Below are 12,554 nucleotides of genomic sequence, written 5' to 3'. Positions count from 1 at the left end.
CAGAATTTTCCACAACTTTCCTCGACCAAGCAAGTTAAGAGATAGTGAGTGTGATAAATTTTAGTATCAATATTTGTTTTGAGACGGATATTGAATTCAAGGTATAATTTCCAATCGTCTCTTATTAAATGTTGCAATTTTCTTATTTCATTGTTTTAAAATAATTGGTGCATGCAGGAAAGGAAACTCACTTATTCGGTTTAAATCTGGAAAATGCCTTTATTGGAGTCTGATCGATTTCACAATAAGTTTTTTCCTTGTGTTTTAATTTCATTCTAATCTTACTAATGTATCTATCATTGAATTGAAATGACGGTTTCATCTGCCAATGATAAGATTAAAAAAACATTATTAATTGTAATTTAATTAAATTTATGAGCCTCGCTCTTTTCCATATTCAAAAAGAATATTGCAGAACAGGATAATTTGGTCCGATGAAAATTTCTTCCTCGTCCTTTTCTTTAATCACTGCTCGGAAAGAATAGGCGTTTTTCATTTGCTGAGGAAGCTCGTATGTTGCTTCCAAATCAAAAGGAGGTGTAATTTGTCGCATGCTTTGATACGCGGCTTGTCCTTCAGCCTGTTAAAATTAAGGTATTAAAAAATAAAATTAAAAAAAAAATTTCCACTCTAACCAGTAACTGGATATCGATGTATTCAATCTTCTGGCGTTCCTCATGTGAAAGATTTTTGATCGCATTCTTTAAAGAAATCTTCTTGTTGGTTATTTCCGGCTTTAGTCGAAATTGAATAAACTCTTAAAAGATTAATAAAATAAATTTGCATTAAATTCATTATTATTTTTAATTTTCATTTGTCATACTTTCAATGCAATTTGGTTTGCGGTATCCCAAGACACAATTTCCACTGCATTGACTGGTAACAGAGTCACATTCCTCTTTTCGTTCGCAAAAGCCGCACCTATGTCCGCAGCCATATGTGCCCAAATTTTCACACACTGAAATTTATCATTAATTAAAATTAATCAGAGTTAATGTAATAAATGCTGTTCATTGCTGACCTTCCTCACAAGATGGTCCGGTGTAAGGTCGCAAGCAGGAGCACCCATTAGGGTCACACAAAATGACCCCTTTGCATTTGTCGTGTTCGTCTGATGCGTTGCATCGATCTATTTGTAGATCAAATCCTTCAAAGGGTTGGAGAAGTTTGGGAGCGACAGATTGTAAAAATTTATTATTGTTGTAAAAAGTGCTGACTTTGCGCTCCTTGACCGTCTGGGAATTTGTGGTAGTCGAGCAGGTCAGAGTCGAGTCACTTTCGGTCTTTTTCACAAGGCGGTAATACATTTGCACCTCTATTTATTATAATGAAAAAATTAGAAGGTTGAATTGTTTAAATAATTTTCCTTACGTCCATTTTCAGGCAAGCACGCTCTTTTTAGAGTGTAAAGGAAAAACCCGTTGCCTTCTCCGCGATTTCCTTCGCTCGATTGATCTCCACTTAGTTGATCAGTATTGCCAGCCAAAATGAATTTGTTCCGCCACTTGGCCTCAGAATTCTAATAGACTGAAATTATTAATCAAAATTTTCATTTTACTTGAATTTTCTGACCGGTTGGATGAAATTTTTAATTTTGCCGTCAGTGAATGTGTAACTGTTGAAATTGTCAGTGGCAAATTCAGCAACCCAGCAATTTTGCCCTGGATATTTTTCTTTTGCATTCAATATGTCATTTTTTCCACTGTAGAGACGAAGAGTTCCTGAATTTAGAAAAATTAACTTTTGAATTATTTCACTGAAAGCGTTAAGTTTATTACCGTAATAGTGATATTTTATTCGGGCATTTTTATCCTCACTCTGAAACTTCACTGTCCATTTTTCTTGTATTTCTGACCCAGGCGGAAGTTTTATTTCGATGTGATTCCATCGATCTTCAAAGTATTCCTAGACATCGGAAGACGTTATAGACTGGCAGAGAAAACAATTCAGAAAACGTATTTCTATTTCTACCTCAGTTTTCAAATTTGTAGTTTCACCATCCTTATGCATGGATACTTTCATTGTCTTCTTATTAGCTTCGGGTGTTAATTCCAGGTAGTAGATTATGTTGCTCCTTAATAGGAATGTCAATTTGCATTTCTCTTTAGTTAATAGTGAAATTTTGAGGTTGGAAATTTGTTTAGACAGTGAATAAACACAGCCATTGTCATAATCTAGAAGTTCTGCGCAAAATTAAATTCTTTTAATGTTTAGTTCAAAAATATATATTTTTAATAACCTTCCCAACGGTGGTCCAAGATAAAGCCAAAGTCTGAGTAATTTGTTATGGCCTTCTCTCGATCTGGATTCATGTAATCGTAATTTGTAGTCGGGTAATCTTTGTAGTCATTGGGGAAGTATCCAACCTCCCAATTTTCGCTGGAGAGTGCTGGAAAGTTTAGGAATCTAAGTAAGTTTTAATTTACACAGCGTGCTATAAAAAAATCTGCGATTTAATGGAATTTTGACTAAAAAGAGAAAATAGAAAGGAAAATTGTGAATTAAAAATAAAAAATCTTCATTGGCAAACCAAATTTATTTTCGTTTCAATTGAAATGAATTTATGACGATCAATTCAAACCTTTGTCTAATTATAAAACATAAATAACTTGATTTGAAACTAAAACTTGATCTGTACCTTTGGTCTCCCCATTCTTTTCCGAAGTCCAGTAAATTCCCTCGAAAATTTCGCTCTCCGTCCCATTTTCTATTGAGAAGCAGAAATATTCATTCGAATTTGGCCTCTTCACAAAGAACAAAGTCGATCCCTCTGTCCAATTTGCTAAGCACAGAAAGACGCAACAAAGAGCAGCAGCGCGAGCTATCATTTTTCGCCAACTAAGCTTTAATTGGGTTTTTTCGTAGGATGCTGTTTTTGACTTATCAAAAGCGGATACTTCAGTTATTGATTAGCCCAGGGGCGTATATATTTTTGGGTTTACCCCAATAGATTGCAAGTGAAAAAAGTTTTATATTTTATTACTCTGGATTATTCAACGTGGGTTTTATATCCTGGGAGAAAATAAAAACAAGATGTATTGACATTACACTCCAAACAATTTATTTAACTTATATCAAGGTTTAAAAAAACATCATTGGCCAGTGCTGAAATTTTACACAATATATATGGTTTTTACTTATTAAGTGATGGAAAAATTATGGTTACTTTTTTATTCTAAAGTTAGTTGTTTATTTTATTATTGGCGCGTGTCATTTGCCCGAGTTTATCGTACAAAAAGTGGCTAAATATGACCAGTTGCATATTTTTGGACACGTCCGCAAATTTTATTAGAAATAATTATATCAATATATTATGTAAAAAATAAAATTAAAAATAATTGTTGTTGACAACAAAAGTTGGGGGTCCAGGGGCCTTTAACTTATTGAGCAGGTGCATGTTTGAGGAAGAACCACAAAAACCAGGAACCTGGAAACGGACCTTATAGATCTGAACCTAAAAGGCCCCTTCGATAGGAATGGGAATACGCATACTTACAATTATCTGAGAATGTTTTTTTATTACCTATGAAAAGTGGACACTGAAAGGAAATTCTCTTTTATCATTAATCATTAATATTCTAATCTGGTGAACTATTTATAAGATATTGATATATTTCCTAGTCTCTTATAAGAATTTCGGTAAATGAAATTTAAATTACTCGAAGGACAAAATGTAATAAATCAAAAAGTTTTAAACATCGATAATAACCAAAAGGCTATTTGAAATTGGCATAATTGCTGTGGCTTGTCAGGAAGAAAAAAGCGGCATCAAGCAAGTAACTATAATTTTCCTGCAAATGAAAGAAATAGTTTAAAGAAGGGAAAGAAAATTAAAATTACAACCTTTTTCAAGCTAAAGTTGATATTTTGCTGGTGCAATTTTCGAATGGCCCATTCCACGTCCACGAGTTGCTCCATCCGAATTTTCTCCACCAAGTAACCAATGGCCAAGTAAAAACCACAGAAAGTTGATCCGTCCCTTATTTGGCAAAAAAATTTAATTTTTTAGTTTTATGAAATAATATCAATACTTGCAAATGAGGAGAGTCTGCCAAGGACCTTTGCGTTGTTTCTCGCTGTTTTCCCAAAAGCCGATCAGGTCAGAAGGCAAGGGAAGTGCGTGAACATCTTTCCATCCTTTCAGAATTACCATATTGATGTATTTTGTAGGCATGGCGTATTTTGCCTGGTTTTAATTTTTATTCAGTGCACGTGGGATTAAAATTAAATATTTACCACAGAGGAATCACTAATTTTTACACATAGATATTTCATATGGTCAGAGTCGTCCTCAGAGAGTAAATGGATATCAACGTTTGCAAATTCTATGGGATTATTTTTTGTTGGCAGAAAATTATCCTATAAATAAGTAATTGTAAATATTGGAGAATATAAATAGCATTGCTGGAATTATGCCTGGTCCACAATTTCTTCGTTCAAAATGACGATTTGCTGAATTTTGTGCTGAAGGATGAAGCCCCAAAGATACATTGGCTTTGGCTTGGGAATCACAATGAACTGGTTTTCTCTTGTAAAACTGTCCACGTGAGTCAAGCTGTTGTCACGCTCTTTTGGCTCCCCTTTGAAATTTGATAGATATAATTGCACAAAAATTACATCGATGTATTTAAATACCACACAGGTACTTGCTCAGGGTCAAGTCATTTTCTAGCTGGTTCAATAATCCGTCAAATTCATCTTGAAGAGATCCTTCCGCCTTAAAAATTATGTCCCTCTTACAATTTAGTTCATAACGTTTAAAATGAAAATAAAAATACCTGAAGAGATTGGAAGTGTTCTGCAAAATCTGCACATGGCACTGCATTGTTCGCAGCAAAATATTCAAAGAGAACCAAATTTGCAAAAGTGTATAGCTTCTGTGAAACAAAAATAATTTAAAAAATAAACAAGGGAACTTAATAACTTTGATTTTACATGCGACTCCATAAGGTTGAAGTTCTGCTTCAGCATGATTGACAAAACGTATTCTGGATCAAAAGACTGATTCTTGTCCATCATATCCAGGCAAATGTGGACGAAGAGCAAAATTCCGACCCTGCTGATTTTCGAACTGAAATTTTACAAAAGAAACTTGAAATAAAATAATTAAAATAAATCATAATTTCCACCTGCACATGAGTAGAATGGGCCCTTTGTTGTGCCAATCAATGTCAATTTTTTGTATGAATTCAGCCACAGCCTGGTGGTTGAGCGGCAAATCCCAATCAGACCATGACTTGAATTGAAGGTGGCGAATCTAGACAAAGATTATTTTTTATTTGAAATATAACATAAGATTTAAGAACTTGCCACTCTTGTTTCCCCGCCACTGCAAATTTTTATAATTTTAAGCACGTAGTTGCAAAATTCTTGACTTTCCATGCAAACCAGTACAATATCATCATAAACCACTTCTTCATTCAGAGTTTTTGGCCAATACGGCTCGACGTCATTCTAAAATAATAATAATTTGAAAAATAATTTAACAATTTAGTAAACTTGTTTTATGATATTATATTTTGGTGAATAAAGATTAATTCAATAAAAATAAATAAAAGTGATTTTAATATAAATTGGATCAAGAAAAAGCCGATTTTTAATTCGAATAACTATGAATCAACCCTTATTTGATCGTTAAACTTACGAGTATTAAAATTGATTGAATGTTCTCCTGGTCAACTAGTCTCCAAAAGTTCTGCACACTCTCTTGAGAAGGGCTCTTCGAAATTATATATCTGTTTTTGCCCGAGAAGCCCTAAAAAATTTTTTAATTGACACTAATTTCAATTTTGCGTATATGAAATACGTCGTAAAAGTAGGCATCAGTTTGATACTGCTCATTCGCTCTTAATTTTATCATGGTCGGTAGGGGGACAAGATAATCCGAGTCACGAATCCTGATTTCTTCTTTTACTTCCTATTCATATAAAAAAATATTTTTAAGACATAATATATATTTTCAAAATTATAAAATAACCTGAAAAAGTTTTGCGAATTGGTCAAACTTAAGAGAACTCTTGACGTGACTTCTGAATTTTAGAGGGTCCATATGTTTGTGAATAAGTTGTGTTAGTTCAGCGTAGATACTATCCACATTTTCATTTGCCATTTCTTCAGCATCTTCCAGCAGTGCTATATTTTGCGAGCTTTCAATCCTTTGATTTTGCGCATTCATTATGGAATGCATGTATTGAACTGATATAAAATAAAATAAATGCAAATTAAAAATATTTTTAGCTCAATTAATGAACCTGGTCCAGAATCGATCCTTCTATGTTCTCTCCTTTTTCGGATCCAAATCACCAAAGATGCAACTAAAATCACGACTGACACGACGATTGCAACAAAGGATATCAGTGCAAATTTATTGTTTGACGAATCATCTTGATTAATTCTGTTTGAAAAGAATTTCTTGTTATTAAAAAAATGATGCAGGACAGGATAATCTGGTCCAATGTAAATTTCTTCCTCGTCCTTTTCTTTGATCACTGCTCGGAAAGAATAAGTTTTGTTGAATTCGATTTGCTTGGGAAGCTCGTATGTTGCTTCCAAACCACCATGAGTTATATTAAGCAAACTTTGGAATTTGCCTTGCCCTTCAACCTGTCCGGTTAAAGGATGAGTAAAAGATTTTTAAATTATGATTCACTTCAACCTGAAACTGGATATTGATGTATTCAATCTTCTTAATTTCCTTATTCGTGAGGTTTTTAATCGCATTCTTTAAGGATATTTTCATTCCAAAGATATCTGGCTTTACTCCGAATTGAAGAAATTCTAAATAAATGTTGAAGAAGAATTTTATTTGAATTTATTTTTTATTGTGACTTAATATTTTAATAATTTATAATTATTTTCTTATTTGTTTTGAGTTATGTTGTCCTCTGAATTTTTAATAATTTTATGTTCTTACTTTCTACGCAATTGGGTTTGCGATATCCCAAGACACAATTTCCACTACATTGATCTGCAACGTTGCATTCCTCTTTTCGTTCGCAAAAGCCGCACCTATAATTACATCCATATGTGCCCAAATTATCACACACTGAAAGTTATCATAAATTAAATTTAATCAACGTTAATACAATGAATGCTGTTCATTGCTGACCTTCCTCACAAGTTGGTCCGGTGTAAGGTCGCAAGCAGGAGCACCCATTGGGGTCACACAAAATGACCCCTTTGCAGTTATCATCTACGTCTGACGCGTTGCATCGATCTATTTGCAGACCATAGTTTATAAAGGGTTTGAGAAGTTCGAGAGTGGCAGATTTTAAAACTTCATTGTTGTAAAACGTGCTGACTTTGCGCTCCTTGACTCTCTGAGAATTTGTGGTAGTCGAGCAGGTCAGGGTCGAGTCGGTTTCTTGTTTTTCAATTATTTGATAATACATCTGCAACTCTATTTATTATAATAAAAATATTGGTAGATTGAATTTTTTTTAAATAATTTTCCTTACGTCCATTTTCGGGCGTGCAGTGTCTATTTAAAGTATAAAGGAAAAATCCGTCGTTTTCTGTATTATTTCCTTCAACTGATTGACTTCCACTTAGCTCAGCAGTATCGCCAGCCAAAATGAATTTGTTTCGCCACTTTCCCTCAGAGTTCTTATATAATAAACTAAAATCGTTAGTCACAATTATTATTTTACTTAAATCTTTTCTGACCGGTCTGATGAAATTCGTTATATTGCCATCAGTGAAATTATAACTTCTGGTAGTGTCAGTTACAAATTCAGCAACCCAGCAATTTTTTTCGTCAAGTTTATACGCAGCTCTCAATGTGCTGTATGTTCCATTGTAAAGATTTGGAGTTTCTGAAATAAAAAGCAAGAATAATTATGACGTTTCTTCAATCAGAAAGTCTAGCAACTTAAAAAAGGGAAATCATAAAATACCAGTCCATCTAAATTTCTTACCGTATATATGATATTTTATTTTGGCATTTTTATCCTGACTCTGAAACTTCACCGTCCAATCTTCTTGTATTTCTGACCCAGGAGGAAGTTTTATTTCGATGTGATTCCATCGATCAACAAAGAATTCCTAAGCAACAGTAAACTTTAGATTGATAGGCAAATTAAAAATAGCTTTTTAATATTTACCTGGATTTTCAAAACTAATTTTGGACCATCCTTATGATTTTTTGTGATGTTGATTTTTCTTTTCTTTTCTATAAGATTTAACCCTAGTTGATAATTATTGCCGTTCTTTGATAGGAATGTCAAGGTGCTATTATATTTTGCTAATAATGAAATTTTTAGGTTGGAAATGTTTAATTTTAGTTGTCTTTCTTTAAAATCGCCCGGAAGATCTGCATTAAATTTGTTTTAATAGTCATCTCAAAAGGATTTGATTTGAAAAACCTTCCCAGCGGTGATCCAGGATGAAACCAAAATCTGTTGCTGCCATCGATGAATAGTTTGAATTTGGTTTCTCCTTATCCTCTTCTCCATGACCACCCCTTGTGGGAGCGCTGTAGAAGTATCCAGCATCTATTTTGCTTGAAATATCTTGAAATAGGAATTGCTGCATAATTATATCCAAATTTTATACTAGTGCAACGCACTCGAGAAAGATAAAAGATGCGCTAACATATAGATTTTTGGCTAACGCTTTGGAATCTACGAAAAAATTCCTGATTTGCAGGCAAAAAACAAAAAAATTGTTTTCGACAATTGAACGTAAGCAATGTGATGTAACAATTTGGACAAATAAACAACAATAATTATGTTTGTTTAATTAATGAAAAGAATTCCAGTTGCGCTCCAAATTAAATTAGTACAACAATATGTACCGTATTTATTTTTATTAACGCTATATTTTGTATACTTATAAAACTTCGCCTGTACCTTTTGTCTCTCCATTTTTTTCTGAAGTCCAGTAAAGTCCCTCAAAAAGTTCGCTCTCCGTCCCATTTTCAATTGAGAAGCAGAAATATTGATCCACGATCGGACTCTTCACAAAGAACAAAGTTGATCCCTCTGTCCAATTTGCTAAGCACAGAAAGATGCAGCAAAAAGCAACCGCGTGAGCCACCATTTTTCGCCTACTAAAAGCTATTTAAAGGAAAACGGATATTTGAAAGATTTAGTTTAGACTTATCAAAAGCGGATACTGAAATTATTGATTAGCGCAGGGTCGTATTTATTTTACGGTTTTCCCCCAATAGATTGTGAATGGATTTTTTTCATTTTTCCTCCAATTATTAAAGTTGGGTTTTATAAAGTGTAATGCCTCTAATTCAATGGGAGTTTTAATGTTAATTACTTTAATTACCTGTTAAATTTCAGGTAGGAATGCAAATTACTCCCGTTTAAATATTATTGATTATTAATTTCTCTGGTAAAAACTGTAGCTTTTGTGGCATTAAACAAGAGACTAAATTATTTATTTAATTAGCCGGGATCCACTTAAAATATAAATAAAATGCAGGAGAAAAGTTTAATTAATTCTGTTGAATTAATTAGGGATTTTCTGTACCATGCAGAAACAATAAAGTTGCTCATCTCCACCGAGGAAGCCGGATTTTATTTCAACAAATATGACCACCTCGAGTGCCAAAAGGTTCCACAACAACAACTTCAAGAACCTATACAGAAGTATTATTGTTTTGTTAAATGAAATTAAATACACGTCATATTTGTCAATAAAATCAAAATAGAGCAATAAGAGCAAAATAGATCAATGATCAAATGAGCAATTCGGATCGAGAGTTTTCAATCACATTTCTTACACATCGCCGCGGCAGCGGCGGAGAGAGAGAAGGAAAGCAGGGGCTGCTGCTGGAGTTGCCGTGCTGCTGCTTCGGGGCGGCCGGAGGACCGCGCTGACGTCACAGCTACTCAGGGGCGCCTCGGAAGGGCGCAGGGTTGCTCAGGGTGGCCGGTGGGGCGTTTGCGCGTCTATTTGGAGTAGACGAGGTGGGCAAACTTGGCAAAACCCCGCTCTCGCAGTGTCACAAGGAAAACCACCCGAAAACCTGTGACGAGAGCCGAAACCGAGCCGAAAAGTCTCTCAAACTCACAAATCAGGCTAGTTAGAAATGTTCACTGGTTTCAGTTCAAAAATCGAGCCTGATAACTTGGAAATGCGCGCACAATTAATTTACAATGAAAAACAATTACAGTGAGATAAACTCCCGAGCGAGATGCACTCGGGGGCTGCTTGGAGCAAAGTGAAACTTCTTATTTTCAATACAAAAAATCTCTGCACAGAAATGGTCAGCGAGCGAGGCTAGTTTATATTACATTTGATTGGTTGGTCCTCAGGAGGGTGGGTTTTACCTCCTTTGGGCCTCCGTGCAGTTTGCGCTTTTCTTTCTCACGCGCTTCCTGCTTAAAATTCAGGTACACCAAAAACATCTTCAGAAAAATACATTCTTTCTTATATTATTTACGGATGGTTGTAAAAGAGAAATCTGGCGACGGCCAGACCGCGAACATCTGCACAAACGCACTCTTTGATTTCTTCTTCTTCTGCGTGTGGTCAAGGCAGATTATAAGGGTGAGCGCTGGGCGCGCTCTATTGTCCGGCGTCTCTCTCAGGTACCTGCTCCTGCAGGTACTCGGCCGTGCGGTCGTCCCATCTCTCACCGTTTCTCCTCTCTCATCTCTCATTATCCTAAATGCTCATATATTGACCATTGCTCTTAATTAAATTATAGACGTGTGAATTAAATAGTTGAATTTATATTGATGATTGCTCTTTAATTAGTCTGTTTAATTATTTTATATGAGATTTATGATCTTATAATCAGGTGAATATTTTAATTAAATTTTTTTTATAAGGTAGACAAGTAATGGTATATTACAAAAGATAAAATAAAAAATAAATTGTGTTCAACAATATTTTATACATCTTATGTAACCGAAATCAAGATACATTGTTAAAAATTAAAAAAAAAAAAAACATCATTGACAAGTGCTGAAATTGTACACATATGCAGTGATGGTTTGTACTCAACTACACAGTACATACATTAAGTGACGGACAAATTGTCCCTGTATGGCTTACTTAAGTCAGTTATTTATTTTAATTCCGGCGCGTGTCATTTGCTCGTTAATCCTCCAAAAAAAGTGGCAAAATCCAGTTGTAAATTTTCGGACACGTCCGCAACTTAAAATTTTATTAGAAATAATTATCGCAATAAATTATATACACAAATTAAATTAACAGTAATAATTGGTGTTGGCAACGAAACTAGGGGGTCCAGAGCCTTGGTGGGGCCTAGAACTTGAGCAGGTGCATGTTTGGGTGCCACGGAGCCTTTCGGAAAGGGGTGGCGCCCGGCGAGGAGGGACCGCGAAGACCTGGAACCTGGAAACGGATCTGGGCCCGGAAGGCCCCAGTGGTGCCCGCGCAGCAACACTGCTCTTCGCGGTCCCGCCCTCGTCAGTTGTATGCCTTTTGCCAAGCGTTCAGCAGCCGCACGCACGAGTGGAATCTGTGCAGCACCAACAACGGCAAACTTATCTGAAATAATTTAAAATTTCAATATTATTGGAAATTTCCAATTTAATTTTATAGATCTAATAATATCTATATTATTTCAAAACAGGTTTGAATGACAGCTAATTTTTTTTCTTGTGTTATAAAAATAAAATAGTTTTGTAAGTAAAATTTGATGATGGAGAGTAAAAATTTCTTCAAAATTATTTTAACTTGAATGAACTGATCAGATAAGCCGCTGATTTGAACTGAATTTGCAAAAATAAAGTATATAATTAATTAATTATTTTGCTAAAATCCATTCTCTAAATTGAAAAAGCGCTTCAAAAAAGTTTTCAACTCGCAAAACATCAAAATGTTTTTTTTTTTAATAAAAGAATCCAATTTTGAAATAAAATTTTAATTAAAGCAATAAAAATTAATCAAGATTAATATTTTGATGAGATAATTAACTAGATGCAGTACAAAAATGATATAAATCTTCAACGCTATCAATTTATGCTCAAAATATGGATGTAAAATTCTTACCCTGCTAATGACTCCCCACGTGAGCACGCCATAGAAGTTGAGTTGGAGCTCCTGCGAGATCCAACTGAAGGTGACCAGCGAGTCGAACACCCACATGACCCCGTTGAGGCACAACAGGCAGGTCACGATTTGCCGGCCTGGTCGCGCGATGATCTGGCCGCGGCTCGAGCACTGTCGTCTGCAAATCTCGTCCAGCATGCCGCTCTGCAGGGCCACGTGCAGCAGCTGGACGGCGCAGTACGCGATCAGGGCGCCGGCCCGACCGTCCTCAGGCGCGTCCGTCCGCTGCATTTCGAGGACGCGGCCCACGCCGGCGGCCAGGCTGAAAATCGAGTAGCTGACGACGCCAAAGGCGGATACTTTGGACAGCAGCCGGTCGATCCTGGGTGGCTCGCATGCCGAGGACGCAAGGCGACGGACCTAGAAATAAAATTACGTACAAAATTGATTTTTTGAGAATTTCTGTCGGAATTTAATTAATAATTTATTTAATTCCATTAACTGAGCATTTCAGTTTAAATTTAAAGATTTGAATATTTTAATACAAACTTAAACAGGATAAAAAAAATTGCGGCTGG

General features: G+C 35.3%; 3 protein-coding genes across 5 annotated transcripts in view; all 3 read right to left on the bottom strand.

The window, feature by feature from the left end:
* Positions 1-200: 200 nt before the first annotated feature.
* Positions 201-2,853, bottom strand: LOC132201234 (uncharacterized). Its single transcript, XM_059627228.1, has 10 exons — positions 2,639-2,853; positions 2,240-2,389; positions 1,972-2,183; positions 1,779-1,905; positions 1,573-1,721; positions 1,372-1,519; positions 1,022-1,315; positions 824-958; positions 636-757; positions 201-580 (listed from the first exon to the last, which is right to left on the bottom strand). The coding sequence occupies exons 1-10, from the start codon at positions 2,826-2,828 to the stop codon at positions 398-400; spliced, it is 1,710 nt and encodes a 569-aa protein (XP_059483211.1). The 5' UTR covers positions 2,829-2,853; the 3' UTR covers positions 201-397.
* Positions 2,854-3,059: 206 nt separating this feature from the next.
* On the bottom strand, positions 3,060-9,032 carry LOC132201233 (receptor-type tyrosine-protein phosphatase alpha-like). Its single transcript, XM_059627226.1, has 23 exons — positions 8,850-9,032; positions 8,364-8,510; positions 8,103-8,311; positions 7,917-8,043; positions 7,666-7,814; positions 7,458-7,605; positions 7,109-7,399; positions 6,914-7,045; positions 6,656-6,777; positions 6,252-6,603; positions 5,978-6,195; positions 5,807-5,917; positions 5,645-5,755; positions 5,311-5,454; positions 5,130-5,257; positions 4,936-5,071; positions 4,779-4,877; positions 4,636-4,717; positions 4,417-4,580; positions 4,237-4,359; positions 4,032-4,186; positions 3,844-3,979; positions 3,060-3,791 (listed from the first exon to the last, which is right to left on the bottom strand). The coding sequence occupies exons 2-23, from the start codon at positions 8,407-8,409 to the stop codon at positions 3,717-3,719; spliced, it is 3,258 nt and encodes a 1,085-aa protein (XP_059483209.1). The 5' UTR covers positions 8,410-8,510; positions 8,850-9,032; the 3' UTR covers positions 3,060-3,716.
* A 2,052-nt stretch (positions 9,033-11,084) lies between these two features.
* LOC132199729 (proton channel OtopLc-like) overlaps positions 11,085-12,554 on the bottom strand; it is a 28,841-nt gene continuing 27,371 nt past the window's right edge. For all 3 annotated transcript variants that reach the window (XM_059624668.1, XM_059624673.1, XM_059624669.1), the window contains exons 9-10: positions 11,977-12,396; positions 11,085-11,472 (exon numbers count right to left, since the gene is read on the bottom strand). In XM_059624668.1, coding sequence (XP_059480651.1) covers positions 11,392-11,472; positions 11,977-12,396 — 501 coding nt within the window. In that variant the 3' untranslated portion in view covers positions 11,085-11,391. The remainder of the gene's footprint in view (positions 11,473-11,976; positions 12,397-12,554) is intronic.

The sequence above is a fragment of the Neocloeon triangulifer genome, unplaced genomic scaffold (genome assembly GCF_031216515.1).
Source record: "Neocloeon triangulifer isolate White Clay Creek 2 clone unplaced genomic scaffold, ASM3121651v1 ptg000014l, whole genome shotgun sequence".
NCBI classification, from domain to species: Eukaryota; Metazoa; Arthropoda; class Insecta; order Ephemeroptera; family Baetidae; genus Neocloeon; species Neocloeon triangulifer.
The sequence above is the reverse complement of the archived record's forward strand: the minus strand, read 5'-3'. Positions and strand labels throughout refer to the sequence as shown.